This window comes from Onychostruthus taczanowskii, unplaced genomic scaffold (genome assembly GCF_017590055.1).
Source record: "Onychostruthus taczanowskii isolate IOZ18803 unplaced genomic scaffold, ASM1759005v1 scaffold69, whole genome shotgun sequence".
In the NCBI taxonomy this organism is placed as follows: domain Eukaryota; kingdom Metazoa; phylum Chordata; class Aves; order Passeriformes; family Passeridae; genus Onychostruthus; species Onychostruthus taczanowskii.
This window is the reverse complement of record NW_024504676.1, coordinates 3,416,217-3,434,059: the sequence shown is the minus strand read 5'-3', so window position 1 is coordinate 3,434,059 and position 17,843 is coordinate 3,416,217. Positions and strand designations below refer to the sequence as shown.

The 17,843-nt window shown below is 40.4% G+C and overlaps 1 protein-coding gene across 1 annotated transcript in view; it reads right to left on the bottom strand.

The window, feature by feature from the left end:
• Positions 1–17,843, bottom strand: part of LRRC56 (leucine rich repeat containing 56) — a 58,367-nt gene that overhangs the window by 10,652 nt on the left and 29,872 nt on the right. Inside the window, exons 6-7 of the mRNA XM_041421131.1 lie at positions 3,609–3,705; positions 3,012–3,209 (exon numbers count right to left, since the gene is read on the bottom strand). Of these exons, the coding sequence (XP_041277065.1) occupies positions 3,012–3,209; positions 3,609–3,705 (295 nt within the window). The remainder of the gene's footprint in view (positions 1–3,011; positions 3,210–3,608; positions 3,706–17,843) is intronic.

Here is a 17,843-nt window from a genome sequence, read left to right as displayed (position 1 = left end):
AGATGAGCTCATCTGAAAATCAAATTACAGGGAGCAAACAGGCCATCTGAAGAAAGAGCAGTAAATTTAGCTGGACCATTCTGTAGATTAAAAGTAAATAAATAGGAGAGCTTTTACAGACCTTTAGCAAGGGCCAGACGACAAGAAGGAGCTTGAGGAATTAGAGTTGGCCATCAAGGGCACACCAAAGTAAGCCCACATATACTCTTTTCTAAATGGCTTTTCTACAAACTAAAAAAATGCAAATATCCATTGAAATCAAGAAAGCAACAAAGTCCATGGAGAAGCTCTCAGCAGCGAAGGGCAGGCCTCACTTTGTGACCACCTGAGAGCAGAGCATCTTCCCAACACAGAAGATGTGTGCCACCCAACACCGGGTGGGAGACTGCAGCGAACTCACAGTCTGCCTCTGCTACAGCTCAGTGTGAAATACACCATTTTGCCGATTCCCGGGACAAATTTGCATCTGCAAGCACCAATTACCACTTGAAGCCCCCCCCCAGATATTCCCCTGTGGATACCTGAAACTGGGACTGTAGATAAGGTAAAGGTGGTACTATTGTCTGGGTGTTATCTCACACTTAGGGGGAGGTTAACAAAGTGGGGAAGAATGTATCACTGATAATGGAAACAAAAAAAAAATGCAGAATGCAGAATTTACAGGCTATAAGGAAAGACAAATCAGCAACTCTGCTGAAATCAGTTCCCACTGGCTAAAAGGTAATTTTGACAGGGGAACATATTGATCATTGACTCAAAAGAAAAGAAAGACGAAGCATGTGGACCAGTTAGCATTAGACAAAAGAGACAATCATTTAATTAACAGCATAAGATAACTGAATAGCCAATTAATGCTTAATTCCTTTGTATGCCAAAATTTGTAAAGAATCAAAAGTTTTGAATGACATTGGGACCCTACCACCAAGAAATCCAGGCTGAAGAATGATCAGCAGGGACGCCACTGCATCCATGGGTGGTGCAATATTCTTCTCTCTCTTCTGTTTTCTATTTATTTTTATTTCTCTATCTCCCATTTACTGTTAAATAAAATCTGTATCGCTGACTTTGGCATAAGGTTTGCACTGTAATTCGGGCAGAAGCATCTCTCACTGATCAGATCCTAGCACCTGCTTGCACAGGAGTAGAGACAGCCATTCTGCAGGGGGAAGAGCAGGAGGGCACACCACCACATACCACTGCTCTTTGTACTTGCATTACGGGACAACATGCAGAGCATCCCAAGGACTCTTTTCACCTGAACAAACCAAGGGAAATCTGACATTTCTCCGTTACAAGTACACTTAATGACTGAAGATGCCAAATCCTCCAAAAATCCCACTTCCATGGGATTGAAGGAATGACAAGAGAGTAGAATCAGACCCTCTGTGCTGTTAGGATACACTGCACCATTTCAATGGTAGGAAGCTATGATATGAAGTGTCAGGAGCTGCATTTATCTCCATGGGAGTAGAAAGAATAAGCAGGCATGTCTTGTCCATCACAAGCAGGCAGTGCTTCCTTACTGCAGGAATATGTTTTTCCTCTCATGATTGCATATTCCATAAGGGAGAAATGTTCCAAAATGGAGAAATCATTTTGGTTACAAGCAGTTACAGTGTGGTCCCTTAAGGATAATTCCACCAGTTTAAACTAGAAAGGAAAGTATATAATATTTTCTTTTGAATGCCAGAGAGGAAAACTATGAAAGCTAAAGAGCTACCTTCCATGGCCCCTTTTACTGAACAACAAGCTCAAGCCAACAATTACATCTGAAAAATGCTATTAACTCATATATTTAAGAAGTGCCAAGATTTAAAATATATGTCTATTGCATGATTGAGTTTTAGTGTTAGCACCTGTTTTCAAGTCTAAGCCCAGGAAAAATATCAAACCCAACCTTTTAGGCAAATTAATAGCATCAGCATAACTTCTTTAAAATACACAGAAAAGCTATGGAATATGTCACAGTGGGACAGCATCAGCTCTGATTTTGGACCTACATTATCAGCTGTTTCTGGTGCCATTGGGAACTGCACCATCCTTACTGAGACCTGTGTTTTACATAACTCTGTGTGTGTCCACAGACCTTCCAAAAGACCTGGATGACAATATGTTGGTGTTTTAATATCCCAAGAATGCTTTTTATGAAGCAGGAGAAAGTCAAAGAGAGTAATACAGCTCTGAGGCTGTTCATGTAGAATTAGATCTCCCTTGCTTTGCTTGTTGAGTGTGCTGAAACCCAAATCAGATCACGTACTACTGAGTTCTCATCTTTGTGACACAGAGGCTCTTTCATGCCTTCAACAAAATATCTCAGCAAAAACTGTTCCATCATTTTAGTATGTAAGAGGTGAATCACTGTATTTTGCATCTTCAGCTTTTTCTGAAGGTCTTTTTGGTCATTTGATTTTAAGCTTTCAGGGGAAAGGGTAACAAGCAGTTCCAACATTATAGCTTGTCCTAGTTACCTCAAGCACTATTTTTCTGAGGGCTTAACATCTGAGCATGGTGGCATTGGAGAACTTGCTTTTGGACTGGAGAGCCTCTAAAAGAAATGCAAACCCCTCAAAAACTGGTGTCTCACCACAGAATCACTGAATGGTTGGGGTGGGAAATGACTTCCTAAGATCACCCAGTCCAGTCCCTCTGCTAAAGCAGGTTCACCCGGAGCAGGCTGCATAGGATCACATCCAGATGGGTTTTGAGTATCTCCAGAGGAGGAGACTCCACAGCCTCTCTGGGACACCTGTTCCAGTGCTTATACCCCAAGAGAAAAAGTTTTTCCTCATATTGCTGGGAAACAGGCCTGAGTCTTTACTAGCAATCTTGTATTTCACTTGTGGTTATCTTGGAGGCCACACTGATGAGACCACAAAATCAACAGAAATTAAAGGTGGGAATGTCAGAATAAACATTGTTGAGAATGATGCAATAGGAAGATGCAGAAACATTTCTTATTTACAACTCACAGCTAGAAAGTACTGACAAAAAAATAACACAATAATCCTCACCTCTGCAGATTCTGCATTTGGCTTCAGGCAAATAAGGTTGCCCTCCACTGTCAGATGGCTTAGTTTGCAACAAAGTTGCAGGTACTGCACCTGGTTGATGTCCTCAATATTGTTCCCTTCCAGGTCCAAAACCTCCAGGTGATCCAGCCAGGTCAGCTGGCTCAGGTCAGAGATATTGTTATAAGCAATGTAGAGTTCCTCAGCAGAAGTAAACAGAATAAACATGTAAACCATGGGCTTGCACAAGTAACACTGAAGCTTTGCAAAATCTTTTCTGATACTTGAAATACTAAATGTCACAGGATGAAACTAGCAAGGTAGTGAACATTTTATAAAGTGTGGCTGCTACGGCCTTAAATAAGAGCTAATTTAGCCAGCCATATACTGCTTTAGGCGAATGCAGGATCAGACCTGAATGTTACACCTCACTTGAAAAATGTATATTGTAGCATCTTTTAAACCAACTCATGCAATTCAAGGCATCAAACCAAAGCCAGCCACAAAAGCAAGAGGTGAGGAGAATGAAGACTAAAAATAAAGAATATCAACTGAAGATAGATCTGAGATTGTCATTTGGCAGGACACATCTATACTTACTTTTAGAGAGCTGCAGGAAGAGATCCCATCTAAATCTGAGAGCCCACACCGAGCCATCCACAGGACACAGAGATGGGACAATGACGTTCCAAGATCCCTTATAAAAAACAATTCAAGCTCTATTTGAATGAGTGAAAAAATTAAAGACTTTCTTTCTTTTTTCCTAAGACTAGGAAACTGCTACTTCCTTCAAATCTCACATTGTTTACAAGATACTCCATTAAAAATGTTCGCCCTTGAAGGTGGGGAATAAAATGATACCCCTCTATACTTATCCCACTGTCATCTTTGTTCTTGTATGACAACATGTCACCCCAGTCCTGTTTGATTAAGATTATTCCAAGAGCTACATCATGGTAATTCTGCCATAAATCACAGGCAATTGCTAAGTATTAAGCAGGGTTTTCTTATGCTGGCATCATTGGCCGTACTCATATAATCCAAATTAACATATCTGAGCTGACTGCATGGTCAGTCTCACTCTGTCCCTCTTACAGAGTTCTCTCTCTTCTGACTTTGCAGTTGAAAGGAATAACACTTTTGTCAAATAAAATTTTTTGAATCAGCAGAAAATTATAATCTTTTCCATCCTATTTTCCCACCCTTTGGGTGTAGGAAAATATCAATAAGGTATCATTTATGTGAACTTTAAACTTTCTGGTCATAACTCAGAAAACCACACACTGAACTGCTTGAGTCCACACACATGTAATGTCCCACTGACATTACAGTGCTGCACAATACAAAGACAACACAAAAGGGGTGGCAAATCAAACTTGGGGCCTTAATCACCTGCCATCTTTGGTAACATTAAGTTGCATAAAGCCACTAGTCTAACATAAACTAAATACAACATTTTATCAAATCCCAAACCAACCAAAGCTCAGAAATTTTCGACTGTAGCCAGATATCAGAGTATCTGAATAATAAAGAATGAAACAGTGGGTAAGTAAATTCAAAGAGTTTATCAGAGGAGGTAGAGACTAGCATGGAGTCCACAGAAACACAGTAATGGCTGAGTTTGAAGGAAGGTCATCTTGTCCAACATCCATACTCAAGCCTGGCAAGTTTCTCAGGACCACATAAAAAGCTAAAATAGTTCTTAAATAGCTATTATTGGACCTCAAAATTTTCGATTAGCTATCTCTCACAATATTCATTCTTATAATACAGAGAGCAGTAAGTTTTAGACAGAAAATTGCAGAAGATAGAAGTCATGGGGGTCCTTGTAATCTTGAAATATCAAGGTAAGAGTTGTACTCGTGTCTTCTCTTTGTGGATGACAGGGAACAAGACCAGCTTTGCATTGCCCTCTGAGAGCCTCATGCAGCTTTGATACAGCTTTGCAGCAATCCCCTGTAGTCAAGCTGCCTGCTTCAGGGATACTGGGCATCCGACAGTCCCAGAGGTCAGGAAGGAGTGCTTTTATGAGTGGGGATAGACACATTCTTATCTGTATTTTTTGTTGTTTCTCTACCACTTGAATACTTGGGAAGGGCCTTATCAGGAGAAAGGAGCCTGTGTAAGCCTGAATAAAGGGTAAGTGCAAGGAAAAATATCCCCAGGTGCCTCTCGTCTGTGAGGGGCAAAATACAGGGTTGAACGGGAGTTCGTAGGTGAAACTGGGGGCTTTCACCCCTCTGCCTCCTAGGGACTGGTATGTCCATGGGCATCATTCAGACCTATCTGACTTCATCCATCCTCTACCACTGCAGGGGCTGCAGGCACTGGGTGCCTAAGTACCCCTTCCCTGGATGCTGCCCATTTAAATAAGCTCACAATGGATACACCACACAACGTGTTTATGTAACATTTTACAGCTTTTGAGGTACAAACACTGCAGCTGACTCAATGGCCAGAAGTAAGCAAAAAAGAAAAATCTCAGTCTCACTGAACATCTCTTTCCATTGAAGGCTACTCTTCCCTTGAGGAGAAAATCCTCAACTGATATGAACCACAACACCTGTGAATTTGTGCATCCAGTGAATTTTGTGCATCCAGGAGGCTTGCCTCTAGTGACATAAGGATAAATAAGGATAAAGAAAGCCAAATACATATCACCACATCCCTGGCCTTGCACGAGATCTTCCAGGGTCTATTTACATTGTGTATATTTTCTAAATAATACAAAAACTGGTTCTAAGGCTTCCTTAAGGAACAGATGTCTCCCAAAGTAATATTTACTGAAAATTTATTATTAGATTTGCAAGCTGCATGCCTATAATAAGAAAGAAATTAAATTAAGTTACAAAACCAGAACCTACAATGAAGCAAGGCCAACACACCCTTAAACACAAATATGGCATTAGGAATAATGTGAAGGGATTGCACTGCTCATTTCATGACCCTCTTCAAGCATTGATTAGATTTTCAAATTTTGGGCTAATTTAGGTGCAGAATTTTCTCTTCTGTAAACTACTAAACAGAGATAAAGGGAAGTAGTCACTCATTTTTGTGTCATTGAAACAGTGTTTCTGATAGATGCTCTGTTTATTAGGCCAGCAAAACTGAAGAAAATCCTAATCTGATTACTCTACATATGGTAGAGTAAGATATGGTGAATGGACTTTATTTCCATTTTTAATTTGTCTTGAATATTTAACTGAAGGGTTTTTTCCACAGAAGGAGATTGCAGCAATATGCTTGTTCCTAATGTTTCTCTGTCAATATAAAGAATGCCAAAGCAAAGCAGAGGATTAATTCCCAAGCAATTTTGACAAGAACAAACAGTTATTCCCTCAAAGTCCTTGATCACTCTAGGCATTTGTGGAAACAGTTCCCTGCTCACACTCAGAAGTCTAGGACTTCCAGAGTTAAGTCCTATTTCTCTTTGTTTGTCAGAGTTTTCTGTTCCAGAGCTGGCTGTGGTTAAACCCAGTGCACACAGACAGGCTCAATCCCTACTCACAGTGTGTGCCAGTTCATGCGTGGTGCACACTCACTAGGAATTATCAGCTAACAAGTCCTTAAAGCATTCTCCTGCTGTGCACACCATCAGAAGACCCTAACTGAAATGACTTCTAAAGCCTACTTACCTTACTCTTCACAATTTGTGCTACTAAGTTTAGTCTCAAATCCATTCCAGTTTCATTCATGGGTTGCAGCTCTGACTCTCCTACAGCTAACTGGCATGAGTCAGGGGTAGCACTTTCAAGGTTAATACTAATCAAAGTTGATGAGGATTTGTATTCCAGACGAAGGAATTAGGTTGTACATCCCATGTCTTGGGTACTGGCAGAAGGCAGAACCACTGATGTTTGCAATGCAACCCAATGTCTGATAACAGGGTCTTGTTATTTAAAAAATGCTTAAACAGACACTTCAGAATAGAAAAAAATATGGAAGCTAATAGGAAGTGGTTTCTTACAAGGCTGAAATAGGCTATCCCAAAGCTCATCTTTAACTCAATAAACAAAATACTAAGAAAGCATGAACTTTGTTGCACTGTTTGGTATGACTTGGCCCAGTTTTACTGTCTTGTTTCAGGGAAGAGACTTAGCAGCCCAAGATATCTCTTCTCCTGCCCCTCAAGAAGAGCACTCCAGCTCTTATGAAGAGCAAAGGACTGCCACCTATCCTTCCCTGCTAATATAGAGGCAGTGAGGAGAAGAGGCAAAAGGACTTTTTCCCCTTTGGGCTCTACTGCAGAACCAAATTCCTCTTGCTGACACTGGGGTCATGCTAGCTGCTAGAGGAGCCTAAAATTCTGGATCATGCAGTCACATTTTGGCCCTGCAGACCTTTACTCCTGCATCTGTAATGAGTCATCCCCAGTCAGAGATGTTATCACAGCAAAGTACATCTGCAAACATTTTATTCAGTAACTAACAAACTAATCTTTTGGAAGCTGCATGACTCATGCTGCAGCATCAGAGAAAATTCCCTTGTTAATTACTATAGAGAAAATTGCCCTTGAGAGTATGGCTGCTGTAAGGTGAAACAGCCACGTAGCTCAAAGCAAGCTGATCCTCACAACTGCACGCACCTGCGTTTCTGAAAATTCTTCTGAAATATTTTGGCTGGTGAGATGAGAACTTAAGAGCTTGCAAGAGATGGGAGTGTCTCCTCTGGGACCAGCTCTAGAGTCCACCTTGGAGGGGGTGAGAGCAAAGTGAGGAGTTGTTTGAGTACACATGACCACCATGGGTGTGCAAGTGTACACACAGACATGTTTTCATTTGTGTTAAGTGCAGAGGGTGAGATCAGCCCAAACGGGGGAGATACAATTATTGACTTTTATTGAAACTATTGACATTTATTGAAATGGAATTAATGGGAATTTGCACTCTGAAAATTATTTACTAGGGTAGACTATTTTAATGTAATAATAACCTCTTAATAACAATTTATCAGGGTAGTAAGAGAGAAAATCCACTATAATTATACCTGCAGTGTAACAAAACACTCCCCCCAAAAAAATCATTGCCCAAGGCTCAAATTAATGAGACACATGTCAGAGACAAGGATTCTCCTGTATTGGCCATAATACAAACATACAGAAAATCACATCACCTATTCCAAAAACAGAAAGTAGAATTGAAAAGTTTGATGGCTGAAAGGAAAAAGATGAGACTGTACAAGGCTGTTGGCAGTTGGTCATAAGATGCAGCACAGGAGTGCTCCAGTGATGTGCAAACAACAAAGAGCTTATAGAAGGAAAGAGAAGACAGTGTAGAGGAAACATAGCTCCCATTAATACAATGAATAATCCCAATCCAGTGGAAAAGTGTCCTGTCCCAAGTGATGTGGCAGCTGGGAACTTCACAGGAAAGGCAAAGAATTAATAAGCAAAGCCATTATATATCCTGCTCATCACTGCTATGATTCATTCAAGACAGGTATGAGGCAAAGAGATGGGGCATGGGGTGGGGATGTATATATCATAACCTTTGATTGTGATAAACAGAGGACTACAGCCCCTGAAGCTGCCAAACCAGAGTCCTCCTGAATAATTACTCCACATGTGCTCCTATACACACACTTGCCTGCAAAACACACCCTGAATATCAGATCATGTTTTTAGTATCCCAAAGTGCAAGAAACAACAGACTCCCCTAGTTTCACTTTTAACCCCAAAATTTGCATTTATAATTGATTTTGAGGAAATAATATTAATAAACCAAAGGGTTTGAACCCTGGGTTCCAACTATCTCAAAATAACTGCTGCAGGGATGGGAGTTCATCAAACAGCCCAGTGCTTCTGTGAGGGTCTTGGCAACACCCTTCCCTCTTGTGCACAGCCATTTAGTATTTTTTCCCATGAAATCTGATGCTCCCATCTTGTCATCACTCCCCCAGGCTGGGGAGAGAGCAGAGGGGCAATGAACAGTTTGGCTCACAGCACCTAATAACAAGTTTGAGAAATAATGTGTTCTTCCATTAATCCAACATCCTTGTTCTTCAGGGACTGATTTGATCCAGCCAAATTTTTACTGGATGAATATCAGACCTAGAGAGCCAAATCCTGCTCTTGGTTTCACGACAATAAATCCTGAATTGCTCCACTGAGCTCAAGCTACCCAGTAAACACTACAGCAAAACCCTGAACACATTTGTCAGTTTGAGCCCTGTCGTTTGTTCAAAAGTCAGTTTTGAATCTTTTACCAAGAAATAAAGCACTAAATCCATGGAACTTGCAAGAAGTATCTCAAAGCACACCTGCATCAGTGGAATAAATCTTCAGAAGCAATACATCTAAAATAGGCATTGATGCAGATTTTATTTATTTTAAAGATGGCTCTGAAAATGAATGCACTGGTAAATAGAGAAATTTAGATTGTGAGAGAGTGACCAAACTACAGTCTTACAAAATAAAGGAATAAAAGAATCCCATCTCTGATCTACAGAAATCAAATGGAATTTATCAAGCCACACTGTGATAACATTTATATGGTCAATGTCAGCACACAATGGTTTGGTTGTACACATAATTCTGACATCTGAAACAAAAACTTTTAAAGCCTGAATGTTGTTTAAATCAGTAACACATGCTCTAATAGGAAGCTTACATAAAAGTTTCATTGTGTTCACAAATAGCTGTACTCAAAATTGTAAAACTGATTGTATGCACGTGTTCCTCGTACTTGATCAAATCCATGACACAACCCCCAACTCTGCAAGCAGTGCTGAGGCCACGTCCTTATTGTCCCTGCTGTGTCCTTTCACAGCTGAACAAATGTCCTGTGAATGTGGTGACCTGCCTTGCTTTGCTGTAGTCTTTGTATTCACTCTTCCAAATTCAAGCAGCAATATGCTGAGAACTGTTGGCTTGGTTCTCCTCTGTCCCACGTCTTACACGTCCATGACACACAGGTTGCCTTTAGCACCTTATGCTCCCTTGTGCCAGAGTGAACCACGGCCCAAGGTGCAAGATAACAAGGGTCATGTCTCATCTTTTGCAGCCAGAAGGCCACTTTTAGGCTGAAATACCATGGAAATGTAGTACCTAATAATCTGGTCTCATTCTGCCTTCTGAACTGTGCAAATTCTCAGTAGAAGGAGTTCCTATTTCTGTTGAGACACGTTGTTGGAGACTTCAAAAAACAAGCAAAAAGCGAGTTTGCTAGGTAATTCTTAAATACATCAGAGGAAGGCTAGCTTGTTTTAGGCTGAACAGAAAGCATGCATTTACCAAATGTCTTCTTAAATAAAAATTGTGTCTGTGAAATTCTGTTTTCATAACTCCCTTTTACATGCAAATGAAGAATTTCTGAATGAACAAAAAGTTATTGTTGCCAAAGGCCTTTGCAGTAGCATGTCTCTGTTGTCCCAAATTTTTGAGGCAACCTTACTATGAATAAAAAGCTGTTTTCAAAATGGGCTGCAGTTCTAATGCCCCTGGCAGTATTTCTCCCAACAAACAAATTTCACTATTTAATTCTAGGGTTGTGGGTGTTTCTTTTGTTCGTTGGTTGCTTGTGTGTTGAGTTCCAAGTTTGGAAATGGTCAAAGATCTTGTGTATTGCTATTTTTAGCTGTGGATCTCTGCTGAACACTTAATTGACAGCAGAATGGGTGTCTGGGAGGAAATGCAACTGCCTGGTGCTGCACCACGGGTAAATAGATCTGGGAGAACATTCAAGGTGTCACACTTCATTCAGCCTGTGACTCTGCCTTTTCATCTTTGTTATGCCAAAGGGAGAGACACCTGCCACAGCTTTTGTGGGCCTACTAAGAAAAATTCCAATCACCAAGGAGCACGTGTTTTTGGCTGGCACTTTCACTGAAGCAAAAGCCTGGAAACAAGGACAAGAGACTACCTGGCTACAGCAGCCAAAACCACAAACTATCCAAGGCAGTTTGGCTGTTTTCCAGGACAGGAGCCCACAACCACTCTGATGGTCCTGATAAGAGTACTTGAGCTCTGCCATGGACACATCTGTGGCCGTGCTTCAACCAGAGACACTGCACAGAAATCCTCGTTGCTCTAACACCAGTGCCCACCACCCCTGCCTCCACCACTGCCAGGCAAGGATGGCATCTGGATACAGATGACAACAGATGAAAAACCACACAAACCCAATGAGCTACATCTCTGGGCTATTCCTGATTTATAACTTTTTCACTTGTCATTGTTGCTTCTCATTGCCTCATTGAAACCACTGTAGCGACTGCAATATTACATCAAGCGCTATATTACTTGCAAGAACTTTCTTTTCCATGTCAGATTATATCTCATTTAAACAAAAAGTGCTTTGTGAGACCAACAGGAGAGAGACATTTAGAAGTGGGAATGCTGATACATACACTTCTGTAGATCATCATACTTGTGCCTAAGGTAACCGAGATGCTTACTTCTGTTAAAGTTAATACACATGAAATGTAGCTTTAATTTCAAGTGCTCTCATTTTTAGTTGCTGTCAAAAAAAAAGCCAAAACCTAGAGCAGAATAATGGGCTTGATCAATGCTGATGGAATCAGGAACAGCAATTCCTTAACACATGAATATACAGCATATCTGGGAAGGATAATGTAATTTTGTGTTAATTTTCTTTTGATCATTAAAACTGCTTGTCAGCTTAGTTACTGCTGTAGCATTCTCACAATGAAAGAGCAGTTGCTTTAACTCAGCTCCCACAATTTGAAAGGAATAGAGATTGCCAAGGTGTGCTCCTGTTGAACAAGACTTGCCCTTGACTACATTTTTTCCACCCTACTCCAGCTCCCACCCTTGGCATAAATCTGCACCCCAGAGAAACTGTAGAGACCCAACACAACGTGGCTGCCTCCCAATGGGTGCACTACATCTTCCACAAGACCAAGTGGATTTTCAAATAGGAATAAGTTGAGACACACAGTAAATACAACTCTCACACCCACAGATCTACTGCCCCTCAGTTTAACCCCAGAACTACTGACAGTTCCTATAGCTTTGGCAATTGCTCATTCTCACTGTTGAAAGCTTACACATAAAAAAAAATAAAGGATAATGAAACTGTGGTTATAGAATGAGTTACTTACATTGAACAATTGAATCCCACAGTACTTTGAAATTTCCTGCATAAATGATTTTGAGTCTCCCACATGTTGTGTGCCTGTTTCACAGTATGTCCCAGGTCTGAGCTTTGGCAGAGTAAGACAGACATATTCCAACTTTGCTTTAATATAGACCTCATCCTTCAAAATCAACACTTAAAAACTTCTAATGCTTCAGGGTAAGCAGAAGGAAAATTCTGTAAAAGATTCAAATAGTCTGACAGACTCAGTGGCGTTAAGACACATATCATCAAAAAAAGAAAAAAAGGAAACATCTTTTTTCTGTGTATCAGAAAAACTGGAGTTGTAGATTAATTGACCACACACAACTACAGAATTGGATCAGCTTGGAGTAGCTATTCAATTTTTTGCCATGGTAATGACTATAGTTTCCACTGTAAAAAAATACTTGACATATTACAGAAGTGGGTTGATATGAAAACCTAGAGAGAAAATGTAATTTAAAGTGATTCAGTCTGAATATACAATGGTGGAAATGCAGGTTCTTGAGATCCTTTAGATCAGGCACATTTGCACTAATGATTTCCTTTTGGGGCTGATGGCTATTTCTTCTTTGTAACTTTTCCTTTCTTTCTTTTTTTAATCTGCGTATAGATCTAATGTGAAAAAAAAAAGAAAAAGAAGCTTGCAAGAAACAGATACAGGTACAACTTGGACCTGTGAATGGCAATTGATTTCCTCCAAATTTCTTTCCTCTCTAAGCCTCTAATGTTCACTACAGATCTTGACAGACTTGTCAACATGTGTCCCGAGTCAAGACTTCTTCCTTAAATAACAGCTTCAAGTGAGATTTTCTCTGCTTGTACTGGCCTCCAGATGTTATTTCACAACAAGCAAACAAGATGCAGATCTTGGGGGACCTCAAAGCCCATTACAGGATTACTGAGACAGACAGAGCCTTATAGATTTCCATACTGAGGCTGCTACTACAGAAGGCAGAGCCTCAGCATTTCCTTCACAGCACACCAGCAGACATCCCAAATCTGGTGCAGGTGTGTTAATTGGATGTAGATCATCTTGACCTTGCTCTTGAGGCAACTGTAGCTGCAACACTAAGCAGAGTAAACCAAACCTCTCTAAATTCTTGCCTATGCTGAGATAAAACAGTAGAAAGTGGAGTGGTAGGATTGTGAGGCTGATGAAGTTCAAACCAGGAGATGCCACAAATGGTCTTTCAAACACATAATCTTTCATAGAACTTCTGTTACCAAAAGTGTGGGTGGCAGGTTTCCTTATCAGACCTTTGTGTTCACACAAGAACAGCACACAGTGCAGCTTATGGCAAAGGGTGAAGAATGTGCACGCATTACACCTGCTGATGAAACCACAACTTCACCTCCGAAAACACAATGGCATTTCAGTATTTATTTCTTGCAGGTATTGATCCAGCCTTGGATGCATCTGGGAGATCTGATGCATCCTTTAAAGATCTCATGATAGAAGGATAAAATTTTGCCACACGGCAAATGAGGAACATAGCTAGAGAAAAAGACGTGTGAATGTATTTTAGGGGAAAAATAGCAACAAGGCCCTTTGAGTGCAGCAATGTGTCTGTAGAAAATAAGAACAACTAAATCAACTCCTCTGTGGAGAATATTCTATAGAAATTAAATAATGACACTGATTGTACACTGAAATTCTATCTATTTATTCATTTTTATTCCTCTCATTTGGCAGTTACAATTGACAAATACAACCATTAGCATAATTTTCCCTCCAACCTGATTCCTTTCTTTTCTAAAATCAGCATTTATCTTGCATTCCAAGAAAGTATTTTCTCACTGAACGTAATTACTTTCAATTAAAAAAAAAAATCAAACAAGTTGCGGAGAAGCAGTTCCCTTGTAGGAGAGAATCAAAACAACCTACAAACCCATTAAACTAGTGCTGATTATTTTCTTATTGCCACAACGTCTTTCCACAAAGACAATCTTTTCACAGCTGGATACTGCTCAGGAAGGAGACACCCAGCTTAAGCTGTTTTTGTGTCATTGTGCCACAATTAAATTCCTCTAAGGATCCAAACATTTGGGACTCTGCTGTGGGAAACCCAGGGTTGACCCAGTAAGGAAACCCTGTCTGACTGTGTGGGTGTGGGGTGTGCAGAAGCTAAGAGGGGCACTCCTGGGGTCACTGGAGCTGCTCACTCTGAAGGGGCCTCAATGGCAGTGGTGACAGTTTTGGGTGGTGTGAGTGTTTCTGCCAGAGTGACTCCTGGATGATCAGATAGGAAAGCTTCCTTAACAGTTCCACTGGCAATGGGCTAATTACTGTTGCTTCCCACCCCTGTTCTTCAGTGTTTGTCACACCATGATTATTACAATTTTTTTCTCATCACTGGATAAAATTAATATTTAGGTGTAAATTTTCATATGTGAACCCTGACACTGACAGCTGAAACAGAGCAGCTGCAAACTGCCTAATAGCCAGGCACATAAGTACTTATTTGCTGGCAGAAATCTGCTAGTTACTACTGACAGTTTTATTTATCATATCCATCCAGAGCATATAAGCAAGAGCATGATACCATTGGGCAAAGCCTTATACACAACTCATTCATAAGACTGTATCTGCCCAGGATAAAATAAGCAACTGAGATGGAAAATACAGCATATTTACACAGCTAACCCAGGATGCTCTAGAAACAACAGCTAAGCCAGGAGCTGAGCTGTACTTCTTTTTAAGACCTGGTTCAGCTGGATAGGTGCAAGGCATGAGAAAACATCCTGAAAGTAAAACCACTTCTTACCAAATAAACTCAGAGTGGAGCGCCTATTCAGATGGTGGGCAAAGAAGGAGTACAATTATGTAATGGGCTTGTCTTACCTTGCAGGAGTTCACTGGCAGCCTTCCTGCACACATTAGCTATTATTTACTTTGCTTTCTCACTAGCCAGGTTCACGATGCACAAAGTGTTGCTGTGGTCTATGGTGATCCTCTGATGCTTTTTATGCCCTGCACTGTATGGCAGTCACAAAATAGAAACATGATAGAGGTGTCGTGGGGGAAGAAACCTGCTGCCATGGAACTGCTCAGATGACAATGAGAGCAGATCATCTCTGCTCTGTGAGGAGAGAAATGCGCTGCACCCTCCTCACCAACCCTGCCACAGCCAGGAGACTCAAACCTGGAGCTGCAAGGGCAGGCCCTGCCTCATCATCCCCTTCCTTACAGGGATTCCCTGTACCTGGCAGAATGAAACAGAAGGCAGGAGAATTTCAGCTGGGGAAGGCTTCAGGAAATGGGGTGCTGATGCTGTGAACCATGGAAAGACACTGCAAGGCCACAGACTTGCTTTGGTGTCCTCTGTGCTTGCTGCAGAATGGAGCCTGAGCTCCATTTGTGCATTTGTACAGAAAAAGTTCAGCTTTCCTTGCTGGGGAATCAGCCTGTCAGATTCCCTGATATCTAAGGTCACAAAGACACATTTTCTTCTTTGGGTACCTGACCTGGTGAAATTAAACCAGAGGTCTACCCAGGACAGATGAGTGGTCAAAGCAATCAGATTTCCCTAGGGCTGAAGGCAGACAGGCTGATTGTGTTTTTCTGAAAATAATCCACTCAACTAAAAGACGCTGTATTTCTGTCCCAAAATCATTACTTTTTATCAATAATATGAATATCCTTAAAAACATCAATGCTAAATAAAACTTGAGGTCACAGCAATTTTGCCCAGGTTTGTAATACTCCCAGGGATCTGCAGGCACTAATACAGAGAAGACTCATTAATACAGAGATTAAAATTCAATTTAAATGCCTTCCTAGCTCCTGGAAAGCACTCAATGTCCTTAAAGAACATGTTCTTAAGATAGCAATTTTAACTGCTGAAGGACTTTCAGTCCATCTACGCAAAAGAATTAACAGGAACACTTCCCACAGAAACTACCCTGAATGTGAAAGTAAATGCTTTTCCAATCCTGAACTATGAATATGAAAGTAAACAGTGATGTTCTGGGTGCTGAAACAAGGATATGAAGGGATTCATCCCAGCCAAATCAGAGCAGTGGTCCTCTGACTGCATGGGTAAGAACAACCTAGAGCAAGAGCACCCTGATTCCTTGCTAGACACAGTAAGAAACTGCTATAACACAAATACATCATTTGTTGACAAACATTTGCACCTGTGATGCAAACTGAATTGGTTTTAATGATTTTTTTAATGCAAACGGAACTATCCAGAAGATAGATGGTGCCTAGACATACTATCAACAGTACATCAAATTTTGGGGTGATCACGTCTCAGTCTTATACAATGTAGTGTAACTTGACCCAGATCCAGCAAAGCAATTGGAACAATGTTTAATTTTCAGCTTGTGAGCAATGCCACTGAAGGCAAACTACTTGTGGCTTTAAAAACAGAAGATATTTTATTTCCTTAAACTCTTTCTTGGGTAAAAAGGAGGTTTATTGCTAAGTTAAAATACCTAAAGATCCTGACTGAAGTCTCAAAAATACTTTTAAACATGACTTTAGAACCCTTACCCTGAATTAAGAAAGAATTAGTTTGGCTCTGGTTTCTTAAAGCCATAAAATGATCAGCAAAATCTTTACTCAAATCACTTGGCTCATATTTACAGTTATTTTTTTCACAGCCAAGAGGGCTCAAAACATTTCAAAATGTGAATACAGAGACTCCTGTATTGCTAGTCTTGTGTCTGGGAGATGGTGTTAAAAAAACAAACCAAAAACCTAAGACTCATAAAAGCATAAGAATTGTTGATTTTGAATGTACTCTGCACCTTGTTCATTTGAACCTCCTGAGGATTTTACTGACTGAAACAGACCAGGATTACTTCTCTCTTGTTCTGGAAGATGCTTCTGCAATAGTGCAAGGCCAGTTAGAGAACAGCAGCAGTGAAATGTTAACTCAATCTGGATGAAGAAAATCTGATGTCCTTTCCCTATATCCTCCATACTCACTTTTGTCCCCACACTTTGCAGTCTCTGCATTTCATCTCACTTAAAACATGACAGCCTCTCTCTGTCAGAAGCAGTTGCTTGAGAAGCCCTGAGAGCAGATCAGTCTCCTGCTGGCTACAATGTGTGGCGCTGAATGAGAGGAAATGAACTTCAGCTGCTGAAACAGCTTCTTCTGGAAACTTATGGGAACCAGGTCTCAGGATTCCCCTATCTGATTTAAAAGCCCTTTCGTAAAGATATCTATCTAAACACTTTTAAACAGATCTTTTCATTCATCCCTGAATTGAGAATAAAACCAATCTGATAAAAAATACATAGGCTACATGCCAAAGCAGAAGTAGTAATTCATTGGCCTTGGAATGTAGTTCTTTTACTGGAAGCATTTTAAAAATGAACATCATGGCCATCACAAAAAAACAAAAAAACCCCAAACAAACAAAAAACCAAAAACCCCCAACCAAACAAAAAAAACCTCCAAACCCAACAAACAAAAACCAGAACCAAAACAAAAACCCAAAACCAACCAAATAAAAAGCCAAAAAAACCCCAATCAAACAAACAAAACCCCCCCAAAAAACCCCAAAATCAGCATATTTTAGCAGGCACTCTTTAGCAGGCACTTGACTTTTCATCCTCAGTTATCAGTTCATAAATCTAGAATTTTTCAGTTGCTAGCAAATGTGTGAAGGTCACCAAAGAAGGACATAATGAAGCTATTGCGATGTAGAAAATTAACAACAATATGAACTATTTTATTTCACAGTACCCTGGATTTTCCAGAGATGCTCCCTTTAGCAAAGGGCCAGTAGAAAACCAAAA